This window comes from Bombina bombina, chromosome 1 (assembly GCF_027579735.1).
Source record: "Bombina bombina isolate aBomBom1 chromosome 1, aBomBom1.pri, whole genome shotgun sequence".
NCBI classification, from domain to species: Eukaryota; Metazoa; Chordata; class Amphibia; order Anura; family Bombinatoridae; genus Bombina; species Bombina bombina.
This window is the reverse complement of record NC_069499.1, coordinates 1,197,933,539-1,197,950,412: the sequence shown is the minus strand read 5'-3', so window position 1 is coordinate 1,197,950,412 and position 16,874 is coordinate 1,197,933,539. Positions and strand designations below refer to the sequence as shown.

General features: G+C 40.9%; 1 protein-coding gene across 4 annotated transcripts in view; it reads left to right on the top strand.

Moving 5' to 3' along the window:
* The window catches only part of KAT7 (lysine acetyltransferase 7), a 292,481-nt gene that overhangs the window by 189,061 nt on the left and 86,546 nt on the right, over positions 1-16,874 (top strand). For all 4 annotated transcript variants that reach the window (XM_053700145.1, XM_053700141.1, XM_053700136.1 and 1 more), the window contains 2 exons: positions 739-832; positions 1,271-1,417. In XM_053700145.1, coding sequence (XP_053556120.1) covers positions 739-832; positions 1,271-1,417 — 241 coding nt within the window. The remainder of the gene's footprint in view (positions 1-738; positions 833-1,270; positions 1,418-16,874) is intronic.

Sequence of the window (16,874 nt, the reverse complement as noted above, 5' to 3'; positions counted from 1 at the left end):
TGAGGCCTTCTTTGGGAGACAGGTTCTTCAAGCGGTGGTGCCTTCTGTTTAGGTCCTCTTGCCTTGTTCTCTCTCCCTGTTCATTCCGTGTACTCTGGCTTGGGTATTGGTTCCCACTAGTAATTGGAATGACGTTGTGGACTCTCCATGTCATAGGAAAGAAAACAAAATGTATGCTTACCTGACAAATTTCTTTCTTTCCTGGCATGGAGAGTCCACGACCCGCACTCTTTTTCATTATGGTTTTGCGGGGGGGTTTAGTAAACCTTAGGCACCTTTTCACCCCTGTATTTCTTCTTTTTCCATTTTCCTTCTGCTGGATGACTGGGGATTATGGGTAAGGGAAGTTACACTTCACAGCTTTGGTGGGGTGCTCTTTGCCTCCTCCTGCTGGCCATGAGTTGAATATCCCACTAGTAATTGGAATGAGGTTGTGACGTCTCCATGTCCGGAAAGAAAGAACTTTATCAGGTAAGCATAATTTTTTTTTTTTTCAGGAGCTTTTGATTCTGCCCTAGCATAAGACTAAAGCCATAAAGGATGTTTTAGCTTGGTCCAACTTTGAAGCAGCAAGAATTAAATAGTATTGTTTCTGCAGATTATGTATAATTGCATCTGAGCTTTGTTTGCACGTTAAAGACTGAATAATCTTCCCCATTATACTGTAGTCTACTTAGTTAAAAAAAAATAACTATTACTACACGAGTATTAATCCTACATTTCTATCTCTTATTACAGGAGAAAAATTCCTTCCTAAACTACAATGTTTCCTGCATTCTGACAATGCCTCAGTATATGAGACAAGGCTATGGAAAGATGCTTATAGATTTCAGTAAGTACTGTCATTTGCATGGATCTTGGTTTACTTTAAGCCGTAATAATTTAAGTTGGATACCAGTATACCTAATACTGATGGAATTTTTTTTTTTATCAAGTTGCATTTGCAGCTTCTAAGGCTTTGTGGTGCAGGCTTCTATGAGCGAGACTGCAACCACAAATTTGAAGAAGCAACTGCTTCTTAAGCTCGGAGGTGGCAAAATAAATCTTCCTAGCACTCGCTAGTTTGAGGTGGTGAACATGCCCAACCAATTGTGCATGAGCAGTGTTGGCAACTTGGCATCGCACTCAAGAGTTCTTGTGCAATGTTAAATTTTGCCACTGAATGCTGCATCACAATTGCTGATTGCAGGTGGGAAGGTTCTGTGCTTAAGAAAGTGTTTTTTTGTTTTTTTTTAAACATAAGCAGTAACTGGGCTTGTTATATCATCAGGTTATTTGCTGTCCAAGGTGGAAGAGAAAGTTGGTTCTCCGGAGCGCCCCTTGTCTGACCTTGGCCTTATCAGCTATCGAAGCTACTGGAAGGAAGTTCTGCTCCGTTACTTGCACACATTCCAAGGCAAAGAAATCTCCATCAAAGGTAGGGTTAGTAGAAAAACAAGTAATAAGAAAAAAAAAATACTTTTTCTACGCTGAGATATTTAAAGGGACAGTACACTGTAAAATTGTTTTTATATTAATGTATTTTCAATGACTTGTTATACCAGCTGCAGAATATAAAATTTATGAGAAATTGCATTTTCAGGTTTATTTGTGTATATGAAGTAGCTGGTTTTGTGCTTTTAAACCACAGCCCATTGCAATGGGTTGAGTTTCAGGTAATATCATATCTCATTATGTTATCGGTTTGCGTACACAGACTTGCTTTCTTATCTTAAATTTGTCTGGAAAACTAAAGCTCAATACACAGAGAGAACAACGAAAATGAACATTTTATTACTTAACTATCCTGCACCCCACTGTGAGTGTCATTTATTCTGCTGGCTGTATTTACTTAGGCTATTCAATAGCTGATACTCCAGTATCAAAACTTTCAGTATAGGTTGGGAAACCACAAGTTAAATCAGCTTTTTAAAAGGCCAAAATAGGGGTAAAGGAGCTACTTGTAAACAATGTAATACACTCCAGCAGGTAAAATGGATCATTGGGAACAATTTAAATGGGAGACATTTTTTTGGGTGAACTGTCCCTTTAAAGCTCTCCAGTAGGTAAATAACAAAAATCAACTGACTGTCTTGAGTCAGTCTGATATAAATTCTCTGCAGTTTGTTGCAACTAAAGCAAGATTCAGTATGGTCAGAATGATACTTCAGTGGTTTTACTTCTGGGACATTGTTGCCGGGTTCTCTGTGTAGAAGGGGCTAAGTTAGTACTTGCTTGTGAAGGGGGACCTTTTATAATACTTTGAGCAGTACTACTATGACCTATATGATTATATCAGCTGGGCCAAACCCTTAGGAGCTGCAAACTTTTTATCTTTGCTCTCCTCAGGGCAATACTTACCAGCTGAGAAACCCCCTCTGAGGGTGTAGACAGAACTGACCACTCCCCAATTACCTTGTTTATCAGTAACCTCACTTTCACTTAAGGGAATATTCTAGTCAAAATTATTAAACTTTCATGATTCAGATAGAGCATGCAATTTTAAGCAACTTTCTAATTTATTCCTATTAATTTTTCTTTGTTCTCTTGGTATCTTTATTTGAAGGTAAAGCTTAGAAGCCAGCCCATTTTTCGTTCAGAACCTGCGTAGCGCTTATTGATTGGTGTCTACATTTAGACACTAATCAGAAAGTGCTACCCAGGTGCTGAACCAAAATGGGCCGGCTTCTATGCTTACTATCTTGCTTTTTTCAAAAACAGATACCAAGAGAACGAAGAAAAATTGATAATAGGAGTAAATTGGAAAGTTGCTTAAAATTGCATGCTCTATCTGAATCATGAAAGTTTAATTTTGACTAGACTGTTCCTTTAACTCTCCTACTCCTTGTTCTGTCCAACCTCAAGGTGGACAAGACATAAGGTTCTCTCTCTTTGTGGGACTTTGAATGAGCTTCCATTCAGTTGCTCCATTTTAATGTTGTTTTGCTGGGCAGACGTACCCAGTGGGACTCGATCCCTTTTACAGGCTTGTGGCTCAGAGTGTGCTCCATTTTCTCCATGTTGGGACGATTTCAATGGCCGCTGCCATCTTTGATAATGTCACCGGAAGGGAAGTTATCTCTTACGGGGTTCAGTGGGGCGCTCACGCTCTTTTATGTTTTAAAATGGCGTTCTAAGTCTAGAAGGCTGCTATACTACATCTCTATCTTACTGGAATACTGGGTTAGCATTTTCTTTATTCCGCTGTAAATCCTGCATATCATGAAGCAGCTTTACAATGGATCTTGTATGGTTCCTGTACTTCAATTAGCTTCTGCCCAGGACATACTTAAAGGTATGTGTCTCTTACTTGCTGCCTTTTATATGCTCTATGGCATTTATTTATATTTTTCATGTAATGGGATATTTATTGTTTCTTTCTAATGACACAGTCCACGGATCATCATAATTACTGTTGGGAATATCACTCCTGGCCAGCAGGAGGCAAAGAGCAGCAAAGCTGATAAATATCACTTCCCTAGCCACAATCCCCCAGTCATTCTCTTTGCCTACAGTGCAAGGCGTAGGTGAAGTTTGAAGTTTAGGGGTCTGATAAGATTGTTTTCTTCAATCAAGATTTTATTATTTTTAGGCAGAGTAGGTTTACTCTGATTCTTTCTGAGGTCTAGCCTTAGTCCATGTCAGTATCTTCAGAAGGGCAGTGGTGGCTTTTGATCAATTGGGAGCTTGTGAGGTACAATCCTCTCTGCATTTTCCCAATGTTGTTGCTGCCCTGATCAGAAAGTCTGATCAGAAAGTATGAGTAGGTTTACTCAGATTCTTTCCTTTTTTTCCACAGGTCCATGTGAGGTATGACAGCCTCTCAAACCAGGTGAGATGTCCTGCTACCGGACAGACTGTTTTTTCGCTAAGTGCCTTTATTTTTTCTCTTGGGAGAATACAAGCAGGAAAAATTTTGGCACTTCAGCAGTTTACTACTGCTTGATCAGGAAGCTTTCATTTACCCAGCCATAGGAAGGGTTAATTTGTTGGCAGCTTTGCAGGCACTGGGAGACTATGAGGAGGAGTTTTTTATTTTAATTGGTGGCTCAGTTGTGTTTTTGCTCCGGTTTTATTGTTGCGGCCATAAAAATTTTCACTATGACCGCCGGGACCACACCGGAACTAAAAGGGAGGGTCCTTGTTAGAGGCGGGTTTGTCTTGGGGCGCTATCAGTTGCGCTGTAGAATGCGGCTGAAGCCGGTGACACAGTTAAGGCTGCTCCGTGGTGAAGTTAATTGCTAAGCCGTTGCAGACTGAACAGACTTTTGGAAATAAGATTAGTGTTTTTCTGGCTGCAGGACAGGTAGGCACCTCAGTGAAGCTACTGAGGTGTTTGGGTGCCTGGGATTTATTGCGGACTTTGCTCCCTCCATTAAAAGTTCATTTAAAGTCACTGTACACTTAATTTAATTCTCATTAAAAACAATTTATTTCTCCAACATAGGTGTGTCCGGTCCACGGCGTCATCCTTACTTGTGGGATATTCTCCTCCCCAACAGGAAATGGCAAAGAGCCCAGCAAAGCTGGCCATATAGTCCCTCCTAGGCTCCGCCTACCCCAGTCATTCTCTTTGCCGTTGCACAGGCAACATCTCCACGGAGATGGCTTAGAGTTTTTTGGTGTTTAAATGTAGTTTTTGTTCTTCAATCAAGAGTTTGTTATTTTAAAATAGTGCTGGTATGTACTATTTACTCTGGAACAGAAAAGAGATGAAGATTTCTGTTTGTAAGAGGAAGATGATTTTAGCAACCGTTACTAAAATCGATGGCTGTTTCCACACAGGACTGTTGAGATGATGTAACTTCAGTTGGGGGAAACAGTGGGCAGACTTTGCTGCTTGAGGTATGACACATTTCTAACAAGACTTGGTAATGCTGGAAGCTGTCATTTTCCCTATGGGAACCGGTAAGCCATTTTCTTAGTTTAAGTAAAAGAATAAAGGGCTTCATTAGGGCTTAAAAAACTGGTAGACATTTTTCTGGGCTAAAACGATTACTTTACTAAGTATATTTGGCAGATTATTACTTTTAATAGTTGTTAAATCTTGGGGATTGTTTTAATAAAAACGGCAGGCACTGTATTGGACACCTTTTTCACTGGGGGCCTTTTCTAGTCATAGACAGAGCCTCATTTTCGCGCCTCTAATGCGCAGTTGTTTTTGGAAAGCATGGCATGCAGATGCATGTGTGAGGAGCTAAGAACCACTGAAAAAGCTTATAGAAGGCATCATTTGGTATCGTATTCCCCTCTGGACTTGGTTGGGTCTCAGCAAAGCAGATTCCTGGGACTGTATAGGGGTTAAATGTAAAAACGGCTCCGGTTCCGTTATTTTAAGGGTTAAAGCTTTCAAATTTGGTGTGCAATACTTGTAAGGCTTTAAGTTACTGTGGTGAAATTTTGGTGAATTTTGAACAATTCCTTCATACTTTTTCACATATTCAGTAATAAAGTGTGTTCAGTTTAAAATTTAAAGGGACAGTAACGGTTTTATTGTAAAACGTTTTTTGTGCTTTGTTGACTAGTTTAAGCCTGTTTAACATGTCTGAACCATCAGATAAGCGATGTTCTATATGTATGAAAGCCAATGTGTCTCCCCTTTTAAATATATGTGATATATTTGTGTCATAATGTCCAAACAAAGTAGGGATAATAATGCCATAGATATGATATTGCCCAAGATGATTCCTCTAATGAGGGGAGTAAGCATGGTACTGCATCACCCCCTTCTGTGTCTACACCAGTTTTGCCCACACAAGAGGCCCCTAGTACATCTAGTGCGCCAATACTTATTACCATACAACACTTAATGGCTGTAATGGATAATTCTATTGCATGCATTTTTTCCAAAATGCCTACTTATCAGAGAAAGCGCGATTGCTCTGTTTTAAACACTGAAGAGCAAGAGGACGCTGATGATATCTGTTCTGACATACCCTCACACCAATCTGAAGGGGCCAGGAGGGAGGTTTTGTCTGAGGGAGAAATTTCAGATTCAGGAAAAATTTCTCAACAAGCAGAACCTGATATTGTAACTTTTAGAACATCTCCACGCACTACTTAAGGAGGTATTATCTACTCTGGATGATTGTGACAATTTGGTCATTCCAGAGAAATTAGGTAAGATGGACAAGTTCCTAGAGGTTCCGGTGCCCCCCGATGTTTTTCCTATACCCAAGCGGGTGGCGGACATAGTAAATAAGGAGTGGGAAAGGCCCGGCATACCTTTTGTCCTCCCCCTATATTTAAGAAATTATTTCCTATAGTCGACCCCAGAAAGGACTTATGGCATACAGTCCCCAAGGTCGAGGGGGCGGTTTCTACTCTAAACAAACGCACTTCTATTCCTATAGAAGATAGTTGTGCTTTCAAGATCCTATGGATTTAAGGTTAGAGGGTTTGCTTAAAAAGATGTTTGTTCAGCAAGGTTACCTTCTACAACCAATTTCATGCATTGTTCCTGTCACTACAGCTGCGTGTTTCTGGTTCAAAGAACTAGAAAAGTCGCTCAATAAAGAATCTTCGTACGAGGAGGTTTTGGACAGAGTTCAAGCTTTTAAATTGGCTAACTCTTTTATTTTAGATGCCGCTTTGCAATTAGCTAGATTAGCGGCGAATAATTCAGGGTTTGCTATCGTGGCGCGCAGAGCGCTTTTGCTTAACATCCCTTTCAAGGGTAAAACACTGTTTGGCCCTGACTTGAAAGAGATTATTTCAGACATCACTGGGGGAAAGGGCCACGCCCTTCCTCTGGATAGGTCTTTTAAGGCTAAAAATAAACCAAATTTTCGTCCCTTTCGCAGAAACGGACCAGCCTCAAATTCTACACCCTCTAAGCAAGAGGGTAATACTTCTCAAACCAAGCCAGCCTGGAGGCCGATGCAAGGCTGGAACAAGGGTAAGCAGGCCAAGTCACCTGCCACTGCTACCAAAACAGCATGAAGTGTTGGCCCCCGATCTGGGACCGGATCTGGTGGGGGGCAGACTTTCTCTCTTTGCTCAGGCTTGGGCAAGAGATGTTCAGGATCCTTGGGCGCTAGAAATAGTTTCTCAAGGTTATCTCCTGGAATTCAGGGAACTACCCCCAAGGGGAAGGTTCCACAGGTCTCAATTATCTTCGAACAGGCATTCTTACACTGTGTAGAAAACCTGTTAAGCATGGGAGTGATTCATCCTGTTCCATTAGGAGAACAAGGGATGGGTTTTTACTCCAACCTGTTCATAATTCCCAAAAAAGAGGGAACATTCAGACCAATTTTAGATCTCAAGATTCTAAACAAGTTTCTAAGGGTTTCATCGTTCAAAATGGAAACCATTCGAACGATCCTTCCTACCATCCAGGAAGGTCAATTCATGACCACGGTGGACTTAAAGGATGCGTACCTACGTATTCCTATCCACAAGGAACATTTTCGGTTCCTGAGGTTCGCCTTTCTGGACAAGCATTACCAGTTTGTGGCACTTCCATTCGGATTAGCCACTGCTCCAAGGATTTTCACAAAGGTACTAGGGTCCCTTCTAGCGGTGCTAAGACCAAGGGGCATTGCAGTAGTACCTTACTTGGACGACATCCTGATTCAAGTGTCGTCTCTGTCAAAAGCAAGGGCTCATACGGACATTGTCCTAGCTTTTCTCAGATCTCACAGGTGGAAAGTGAACATAGAAAAAAGTTCTCTGTCCCCGTCAACAAGAGTTCCCTTCTTGGGAACAATAATAGTTTCCTTAGAAATGAAGGTTTTTCTGACAGAGGCCAGAAAATCAAAACTTCTAAGCTCTTGTCAGGTACTTCATTCTGTTCTTCTTCCTTCCATAGCGCAGTGCATGGAAGTAATAGGTTTGATGGTTGCGGCAAGGGACATAGTTCCTTTTGCACGAATTCATCTAAGACCATTACACCTGTGCATGCTCAGACAGTGGAATGGGGATTATACAGACTTGTTTCCGACGATACAAGTAGATCAAATAACCAGAGATTCACTCCGTTGGTGGCTGACCCTGGACAACCTGTCACAGTGAATGAGCTTCCGCAGACCAGAGTAGGTCATTGTCACGACCGACGCCAGTCTGGTGGGCTGGGGCGCGGTCTGGGAACCCCTGAAAGCTCAGGGTCTATGGTCTCGGGAAGAATCTCTTCTCCCGATAAACATTCTGGAACTGAGAGCGATATTCAATGCTCTCAAGGCTTGGCCTTGACTAGCAAAGGCCAAATTCATAAGGTTTCAATCAGACATCATGACGACTGTTACATATATCAACCATCAGGGGGAAACAAGGAGTTCCCTGGCGATGGAGGAGCATCCGGGGGAGTGGGAACTCCATCTTGAAATCTTTGCCCAAATAACTCAATTATGGGGCATTCCAGACATGGTTCTGATGGCCTCTCGTCAGAACTTCAAGGTCCCTTGTTACGGGTCCAAATCCAGGGATCCCAAGGCGACTCTATTGGATACAATAGTAGCACCTTGGATCTTCAACCTAGCTTATGTATTCCCACCGTTTCCTCTCATTCCCAGGCTGGTAGCCAGGATCAATCTGGAGAGGGCTTCGGTGATCTTGATAGTTCCTGTGTGGCCACGCAGGACTTGGTATGCAGACCTGGTGAATGTGTCATCGGCTCCACCATGGAAGCTACCTTTGAGACAGGACCTTCTTATTCAGGGTCCATTCGAACATCCGAATCTGGTTTTCCTCCAACTGACTGCTTGGAGTTTGAACGCTTGATTTTATCAAAGCGTGGGTTTTCAGATTCTGTAATAGATACTCTTATTCAGGCTAGAAAGCCTGTAACTAGAAAAATTTACCATAATATATGGAAAAAATATATCTGTTGGTGTGAATCTAAAGGATTCCCATGGAACAAGATAAAAATTCCTAAGATTCTTTCCTTTCTACAAGAAGGTTTGGAGAAAGGATTTTCTGCAAGTACAGATCTCTGCTTTATCTGTTTTACTTCACAAAAGGCTGGCAGCTGTGCCAGACGTTTCAGCGTTTGTTCAGGCTCTGGTTAGAATCAAGCCTGTTTACAGACCTTTGACTCTTCCCTGGAGTCTTAATCTAGTTCTTTCAGTTCTTCAAGGGGTTCCGTTTGGACCCTTACATTCCGTAGATATTAAGTTATTATCTTGGAAAGTTTTGTTTTAGGTTGCAATTTCTTCCGCTAGAAGAGTTTCTGAGTTATCTGCTCTGCAGTGTTCTCCGCCCTATCTGGTCCATGCAGATAAGGTGGTTTTACGTACTGAGCCTGGTTTTCTTCCGAAGGTTGTTTCCAACAAAAATATTAACCAGGAGATAGTTGTACCTTCTTTGTGTCCGAATCCAGTTTCATAGAAGGAACGTTTGTTACACAATTTGGACGTTGTCCGTGCTCTAAAATTCTATTTAGAGGCTACTGAAGATTTTAGACAAACATCTTCTTTGTTTGTTGTTTATTCTGGTTAAAGGAGAGGTAAAAAAGCAACTTCTACCTCTTTCCTTTTGGTTTAAAAGCATCATCAGATTGGCTTTTGAGACTGCCGGACGGCAGCCTCCTGAAAGTATCACAGCTCACTCCACTAGGGCTGTGGCTTCCACATGGGCCTTCAAGAATGAGGTTCCTGTTGACCAAATATATACTTTTGCTTCTTCGGAGGCTATTTTTGGGAGAAAGGTTTTGCAAGCCGTGGTGCCTTCCGTTTGGGTGACCTGATTTGCTCCCTCCCTTCATCCGTGTCCTAAAGCTTTGGTATTGGTTCCCACAAGTAAGGATGACGCCGTGGACCGGACACACCTATGTTGGAGAAAGTAATTTATCAGGTAAGCATAAATTCTGTTTTCTCCAACGGTGTGTCCGGTCCACGGCCCGCCCTGGTTTTTTAATCAGGTCTGATGAATTATTTTCTCTAACTACAGTCACCACGTTACCATATGGTTTCTCCTATATATATTTCCTCCTGTCCGTCGGTCGAATGACTGGGGTAGGCGGAGCCTAGGAGGGACTATATGGCCAGCTTTGCTGGGCTCTTTGCCATTTCCTGTTGGGGAGGAGAATATCCCACAAGTAAGGATGACGCCGTGGACCGGACACACCGTTGGAGAAAGTAATTTATCAGGTAAGCATAAATTCTGTTTTTCTTTCATGTAATTAGCAAGAGTCCATGAGCTAGTGACGTATGGGATATACATTCCTACCAGGAGGGGCAAAGTTTCCCAAACCTCAAAATGCCTATAAATACACCCCTCACCACACCCACAAATCAGTTTTACAAACTTTGCCTCCCGTGGAGGTGGTGAAGTAAGTTTGTGCTAGATTCTACGTTGATATGCGCTCCGCAGCAGGTTGGAGCCCGGTTTTCCTCTCAGCGTGCAGTGAATGTCAGAGGGATGTGAAGAGAGTATTGCCTATTTGAATTCAATGATCTCCTTCTACGGGGTCTATTTCATAGGCTCTCTGTTATCGGTCGTAGAGATTCATCTCTTACCTCCCTTTTCAGATCGACGATATACTCTTATGTATACCATTACCTCTACTGATTCTCGTTTCAGTACTGGTTTGGCTTTCTACTACATGTAGATGAGTATCCTGGGGTAAGGAAGTCTTATTTTTGTGACACTCTAAGCTATGGTTGGGCACTTTTATATAAAGTTCTAAATATTTGTGTTTAAACATTTATTTGCCTTGATTCAGGATGTTCAATATTCCTTATTTCAGTCAGTTTCATTATTTGGGATAATGCATTTGAATAATCAATTTTTTTCTTACCTTAAAATTTGACTTTTTTCCCTGTGGGATGCTTCATTTTATAGCGTCATTCTTGGCGCTGACTTTTTTGGCGCAAAAAATTTTCTTTGTTATTTCCGGCGTCATACTTGTCACCGGAAGTTGCGTCATTTTTGACGTTTTTGCACCAAAACTGTCGGCGTTACCGGATGTGGCATCATTTTTGGCGCTAAAAGCATTTAGGCGCCAAATAATGTGGCGTCTTTTTTGGCTCTAAAAATTATGGGCGTCATTATTGTCTCCACATTATTTAAGTCTCATTGTTTATTTGCTTCTGGTTGCTAGAAGCTTGTTCACTAGCATTTTTTCCCATTCCTGAAACTGTCATTTAAGGAATTTGATCAATTTTGCTTTATATGTTGTTTTTTCTTTTACATATTGCAAGATGTCTCAGATTGACCCTGAATCAGAAGATACTTCTGGAAAATCGCTGCCTGATGCTGGATCTACCAAAGTTAAGTGTATTTGCTGTAAACTTGTGGTATCTGTTCCTCCAGCTGTTGTTTGTAATGAATGTCATGACAAACTTGTTAATGCAGATAATATTTCCTTTAGTAATGTTACATTACCTGTTGCTGTTGCATCAACATCTAATATTCAGAGTGTTCCTGATAACATAAGAGATTTTGTTTCTAAATCCATTAAGAAGGCTATGTCTGTTATTCCTCCTTCTAGTAAACGTAAAAGGTCTTTTAAAACTTCTCATTTTTCAGATGAATTTTTAAATGAACATCATCATTCTGATTCTGATAATGATTCCTCTGGTTCAGAGGATTCTGTTTCAGAGGTTGATGCTGATAAATCTTCATATTTATTCAAAATGGAATTTATTCGTTCTTTACTTAAAGAAGTCTTAATTGCATTAGAAATAGAGGAATCTGGTCCTCTTGATACTAAATCTAAACGTTTAAATAAGGTTTTTAAATCTCCTGTAGTTATTCCAGAAGTTTTTCCTGTCCCTGATGCTATTTCTGAAGTAATTTCCAGGGAATGGAATAATTTGGGTAATTCATTTACTCCTTCTAAACGTTTTAAGCAATTATATCCTGTGCCATCTGACAGATTAGAGTTTTGGGACAAAATCCCTAAGGTTGATGGGGCTATCTCTACTCTTGCTAAACGTACTACTATTCCTACGGCAGATAGTACTTCCTTTAAGGATCCTTTAGATAGGAAAATTGAATCCTTTCTAAGAAAAGCTTACTTATGTTCAGGTAATCTTCTTAGACCTGCTATATCTTTAGCGGATGTTGCTGCAGCTTCAACTTTTTGGTTGGAAGCTTTAGCGCAACAAGTAACAGATCATAATTCTCATAGCATTGTTAATCTTCTTCAACATGCTAATAATTTTATTTGTGATGCCATCTTTGATATCATTAGGGTTGATGTCAGGTATATGTCTCTAGCTATTTTAGCTAGAAGAGCTTTATGGCTTAAAACTTGGAATGCTGATATGTCTTCCAAGTCAACTTTGCTTTCCCTTTCTTTCCAGGGTAATAAATTATTTGGTTCACAGTTGGATTCTATTATTTCAACTGTTACTGGGGGGGAAAGGAACTTTTTTACCACGGGATAAAAAATCTAAAGGTAAATTTAGGTCTACTAATCGTTTTCATTCCTTTCGTCACAATAAGGAACAAAAGCCTGATCCTTCCTTCCCCTACAGGAGCGGTATCAGTTTGGAAACCATCTCCAGTCTGGAATAAATCCAAGCCTTTTAGAAAGCCAAAGCCAGCTCCCAAGTCAACATGAAGGTGCGGCCCTCATTCCAGCCCAGCTGGTAGGGGGCAGATTACGATTTTTCAAAGAAATTTGGATCAATTCGATTCACAATCTTTGGATTCAGAACATTGTTTCACAAGGGTACAGAATAGGCTTCAAGATAAGGCCTCCTGCAAGAAGATTTTTTCTTTCCCGTGTCCCAGTAAATCCAGTGAAGGCTCAAGCATTTCTGAAATGTGTTTCAGATCTAGAGTTGGCTGGAGTAATTATGCCAGTTACAGTTCTGGAACAGGGGCTGGGGTTTTAGTCAAATCTCTTCATTGTACCAAAGAAGGAGAATTCCTTCAGACCAGTTCTGGATTTAAAAATATTGAATCATTATGTAAGGAGACCAACATTCAAAATGGTAACTATGAGGACTATTCTGCCTTTTGTTCAGCAAGGGCATTATATGTCCACAATAGATTTACAGGATGCATATCTGCATATTCCGATTCATCCAGATCACTATCAGTTTCTGAGATTCTCTTTCCTAGACAAGCATTACCAGTTTGTGGCTCTGCCGTTTGGCCTAGCAACAGCTCCAAGGATTTTTACAAAGGTTCTCGGTGCCCTTCTGTCTGTAATCAGAGAACAGGGTATTGTGGTATTTCCTTATTTGGACGATATCTTGGTACTTGCTCAGTCTTCACATTTAGCAGAATCTCATACGAATCGACTTGTATTGTTTCTTCGAGAACATGGTTGGAGGATCAATTTACCAAAAAGTTCATTGATTCCTCAGACAAGGGTAACCTTTTTAGGTTTCCAGATAGATTCAGTGTCCATGACTCTGTCTGACAGACAAGAGACGTCTAAAATTGGTTTCAGCTTGTCGAAACCTTCAGTCTCAATCGTTCCCTTCGGTAGCCTTGTGCATGGAAATTCTAGGTCTTATGACTGCTGCATCGGACGCGATCCCCTTTGCTCGTTTCCACATGCGACCTCTTCAGCTCTGTATGCTGAACCAGTGGTGCAGGGATTATACAAAGATATCTCAATTAATATCTTTAAAACCGATTGTACGACACTCTCTGACATGGTGGACAGACCACCATTGTTTAGTTCAGGGGGCTTCTTTTGTTCTTCCGACCTGGACTGTGATTTCAACAGATGCAAGTCTGACAGGTTGGGGAGCTGTTTGGGGGTCTCTGACAGCACAAGGGGTTTGGGAATCTCAGGAGGTGAGATTACCTATCAACATTTTGGAATTTTCAGAGCTCTTCAGTCATGGCCTCTTCTAAAGAGAGAGTCGTTCATTTGTTTTCAGACGGACAATGTCACAACCGTGCATTATGTCAATCATCAAGGAGGGACTCACAGTCCTCTGGCTATGAAAGAAGTATCTCGAATACTGGTATGGACGGAATCCAGCTCCTGTCTAATTTCTGCGGTTCATATCCCAGGTATAGACAATTGGGAAGCGGATTTTCTCAGTCGCCAAACGTTACATCCGGGCGAATGGTCTCTTCACCCAGAGGGATTTCTTCAGATTGTTCAAATGTGGGGACTTCCAGAAATAGATCTGATGGCTTCTCATCTAAACAAGAAACTTCCCAGGTATCTATCCAGATCCAGGGATCCTCAGGCGGAGGCAGTGGATGCATTGTCACTTCCTTGGAAGTATCATCCTGCCTATATCTTTCCGCCTCTAGTTCTTCTTCCAAGAGTGATTTCCAAGATTCTATAGGAGTGCTCGTTTGTTCTGCTGGTGGCTCCAGCATGGCCTCACAGGTTTTGGTATGCGGATCTTGTCCGGATGGCCACTTGCCAACCATGGACTCTTCTGTTAAGACCAGACCTTCTATCGCAAGGTCCTTTTTTCCATCAGGATCTCAAATCCTTAAATTTGAAGGTATGGAGATTGAACGCTTGATTCTCAGTCATAGAGGTTTCTCTGACTCTGTGATTAATACTATGTTACAGGCTCGTAAATCTGTATCTAGGAAGATATATTATCGAGTCTGGAAGATTTACATTTCTTGGTGTTTTTCTCATCATTTTTCTTGGCATTCTTTTAGAATTCCTAGAATTTTACAGTTTCTTCAGGATGGTTTGGATAAAGGTTTGTCTGCAAGTTCCTTGAAAGGACAAATCTCTGCTCTTTCTGTTCTTTTCCACAGAAAGATTGCTAGTCTTCCTGGTATTCATTGTTTTATACAAGCTTTGGTTTGTATAAAACCTGTTATTAAGTCAATTTCTCCTCCTTGGAGTTTGAATTTGGTTCTGGGGGCTCTTCAAGCTCCTCCGTTTGAACCTATGCATTCGCTGGACATTAAATTACTTTCTTGGAAAGTTTTGTTTCTTTCGGCCATCTCTTCTGCTAGAAGAGTTTCTGAATTATCTGCTCTTTCTTGTGAGTCTCCTTTTCTGATTTTTCATCAGGATAAGGCGGTGTTGCGAACTTCTTTTAAATTTTTACCTAAGGTTGTGAATTCTAACAACATTAGTAGAGAAATTGTGGTTCCTTCATTGTGTCCTAATCCTAAGAATTCTAAAGAAAGATCGTTGCATTCTTTGGATGTAGTTAGAGCTTTGAAATATTATGTTGAAGCTACTAAAAATTTCCGAAAGACTTCTAGTCTATTTGTTATCTTTTCCAGTTCTAGGAAAGGTCAGAAGGCCTCTGCCATTTCTTTGGCGTCTTGGTTAAAGTCTTTGATTCATCATGCTTATGTCGAGTCGGGTAAAACTCCGCCTCAAAGGATTACAGCTCATTCTACTAGGTCAGTTTCTACTTCCTGGGCATTTAGGAATGAAGCTTCGGTTGATCAGATTTGCAAAGCAGCAACTTGGTCTTCTTTGCATACTTTTACTAAATTCTACCATTTTGATGTGTTTTCTTCTTCTGAAGCAGTTTTTGGTAGAAAAGTACTTCAGGCAGCTATTTCAGTTTTTTTCATTATAAGATTTAAACTTTGTTTTGGGTGTGGATTATTTTCAGCGGAATTGGCTGTTTTTATTTTATCCCTCCCTCTCTAGTGACTCTTGCGTGGAAGATCCACATCTTGGGTATTCATTATCCCATACGTCACTAGCTCATGGACTCTTGCTAATTACATGAAAGAAAACATAATTTATGTAAGAACTTACCTGATAAATTCATTTCTTTCATATTAGCAAGAGTCCATGAGGCCCACCCTTTTTTGTGGTGGTTATGATTTTTTTTTGTATAAAGCACAATTATTCCAATTCCTTATTTTTTTTATGCTTTCGCACTTTTTTCTTATCACCCCACTTCTTGGCTATTCGTTAAACTGATTTGTGGGTGTGGTGAGGGGTGTATTTATAGGCATTTTGAGGTTTGGGAAACTTTGCCCCTCCTGGTAGGAATGTATATCCCATACGTCACTAGCTCATGGACTCTTGCTAATATGAAAGAAATTAACCCCTTAATGACCACAATATACCCTGTATGTCACTGGTCGTTAAGGGTTTTTTCAGGACATAATAGCAAAAGTCTAGCAAGAACACGCTATTAATGCACTCCCTCCAGCAGGCTTTGTGGAATAGAGCAGTCTCAACGCTGGTGGCAAGACCGCGCTTTAAAACAATCAAGTCCCAAAAAAAGGCCAGTGACATACAGGGTACGTCGCTGGTCCTTAAGGGGTTAATTTATCAGTTAAGTTCTTACATAAATTATGTTTTTTTCCTTTTCAAATTTCTTCTGCTACGATGGAAGAGGCTTTGCAAATAGTTTCATGTCAACTGTGTTTTGATACCCAAGTGGAACCTCCAATACCTTTTTGTTCCCCATGCATAGAGAGAACTTTGAGTTACAAAGACCAAATTTTTAACCATGAGCCACCATTAGTTAAGGTGGATGCTGTTCAGGAGTTTCCTGTGTCAGATATGCCGCAGCTTTCTCCTCAAGCGTCACAACCCTTTCAGTCTCCACATTCAGTGCCCTGCGTTTCCTCTAATAATCCGGTAGCATTTTCTTTGCAGGATATTGCTACTCAGGTATCCTCTGCGGTATCTGAGGCCTTTTTTGCTTTTCCCATGTTGCAGGGGAAGCGTAAAAGAAAACTTAAGGAATCAGTGAGTAAGGTTTCTAATCAAGTTGTGGCTATCCAAGATGCTCCTTCCCACAAGTCAGAGGAAGAAGACACTTTGGTAGCGTCTGAGGGTGAAATATCAGACTCAGACAGTACAGTTCCTTCTTCTGATGCTGAAGTTGTCTCCTTCATTTTTAAGCTTGAACACCTCCGCATGCTACTTAACCCCTTAATGACCACAGCACTTTTCCATTTTCTGTCCGTTTGGGACCAAGGCTATTTTTACATTTCTGCTGTGTTTGTGTTTAGCTGTAATTTTCCCCTTACTCATTTAATGTACCCACACATATTATATACCGTTTTTCTCGCCATTAAATGGA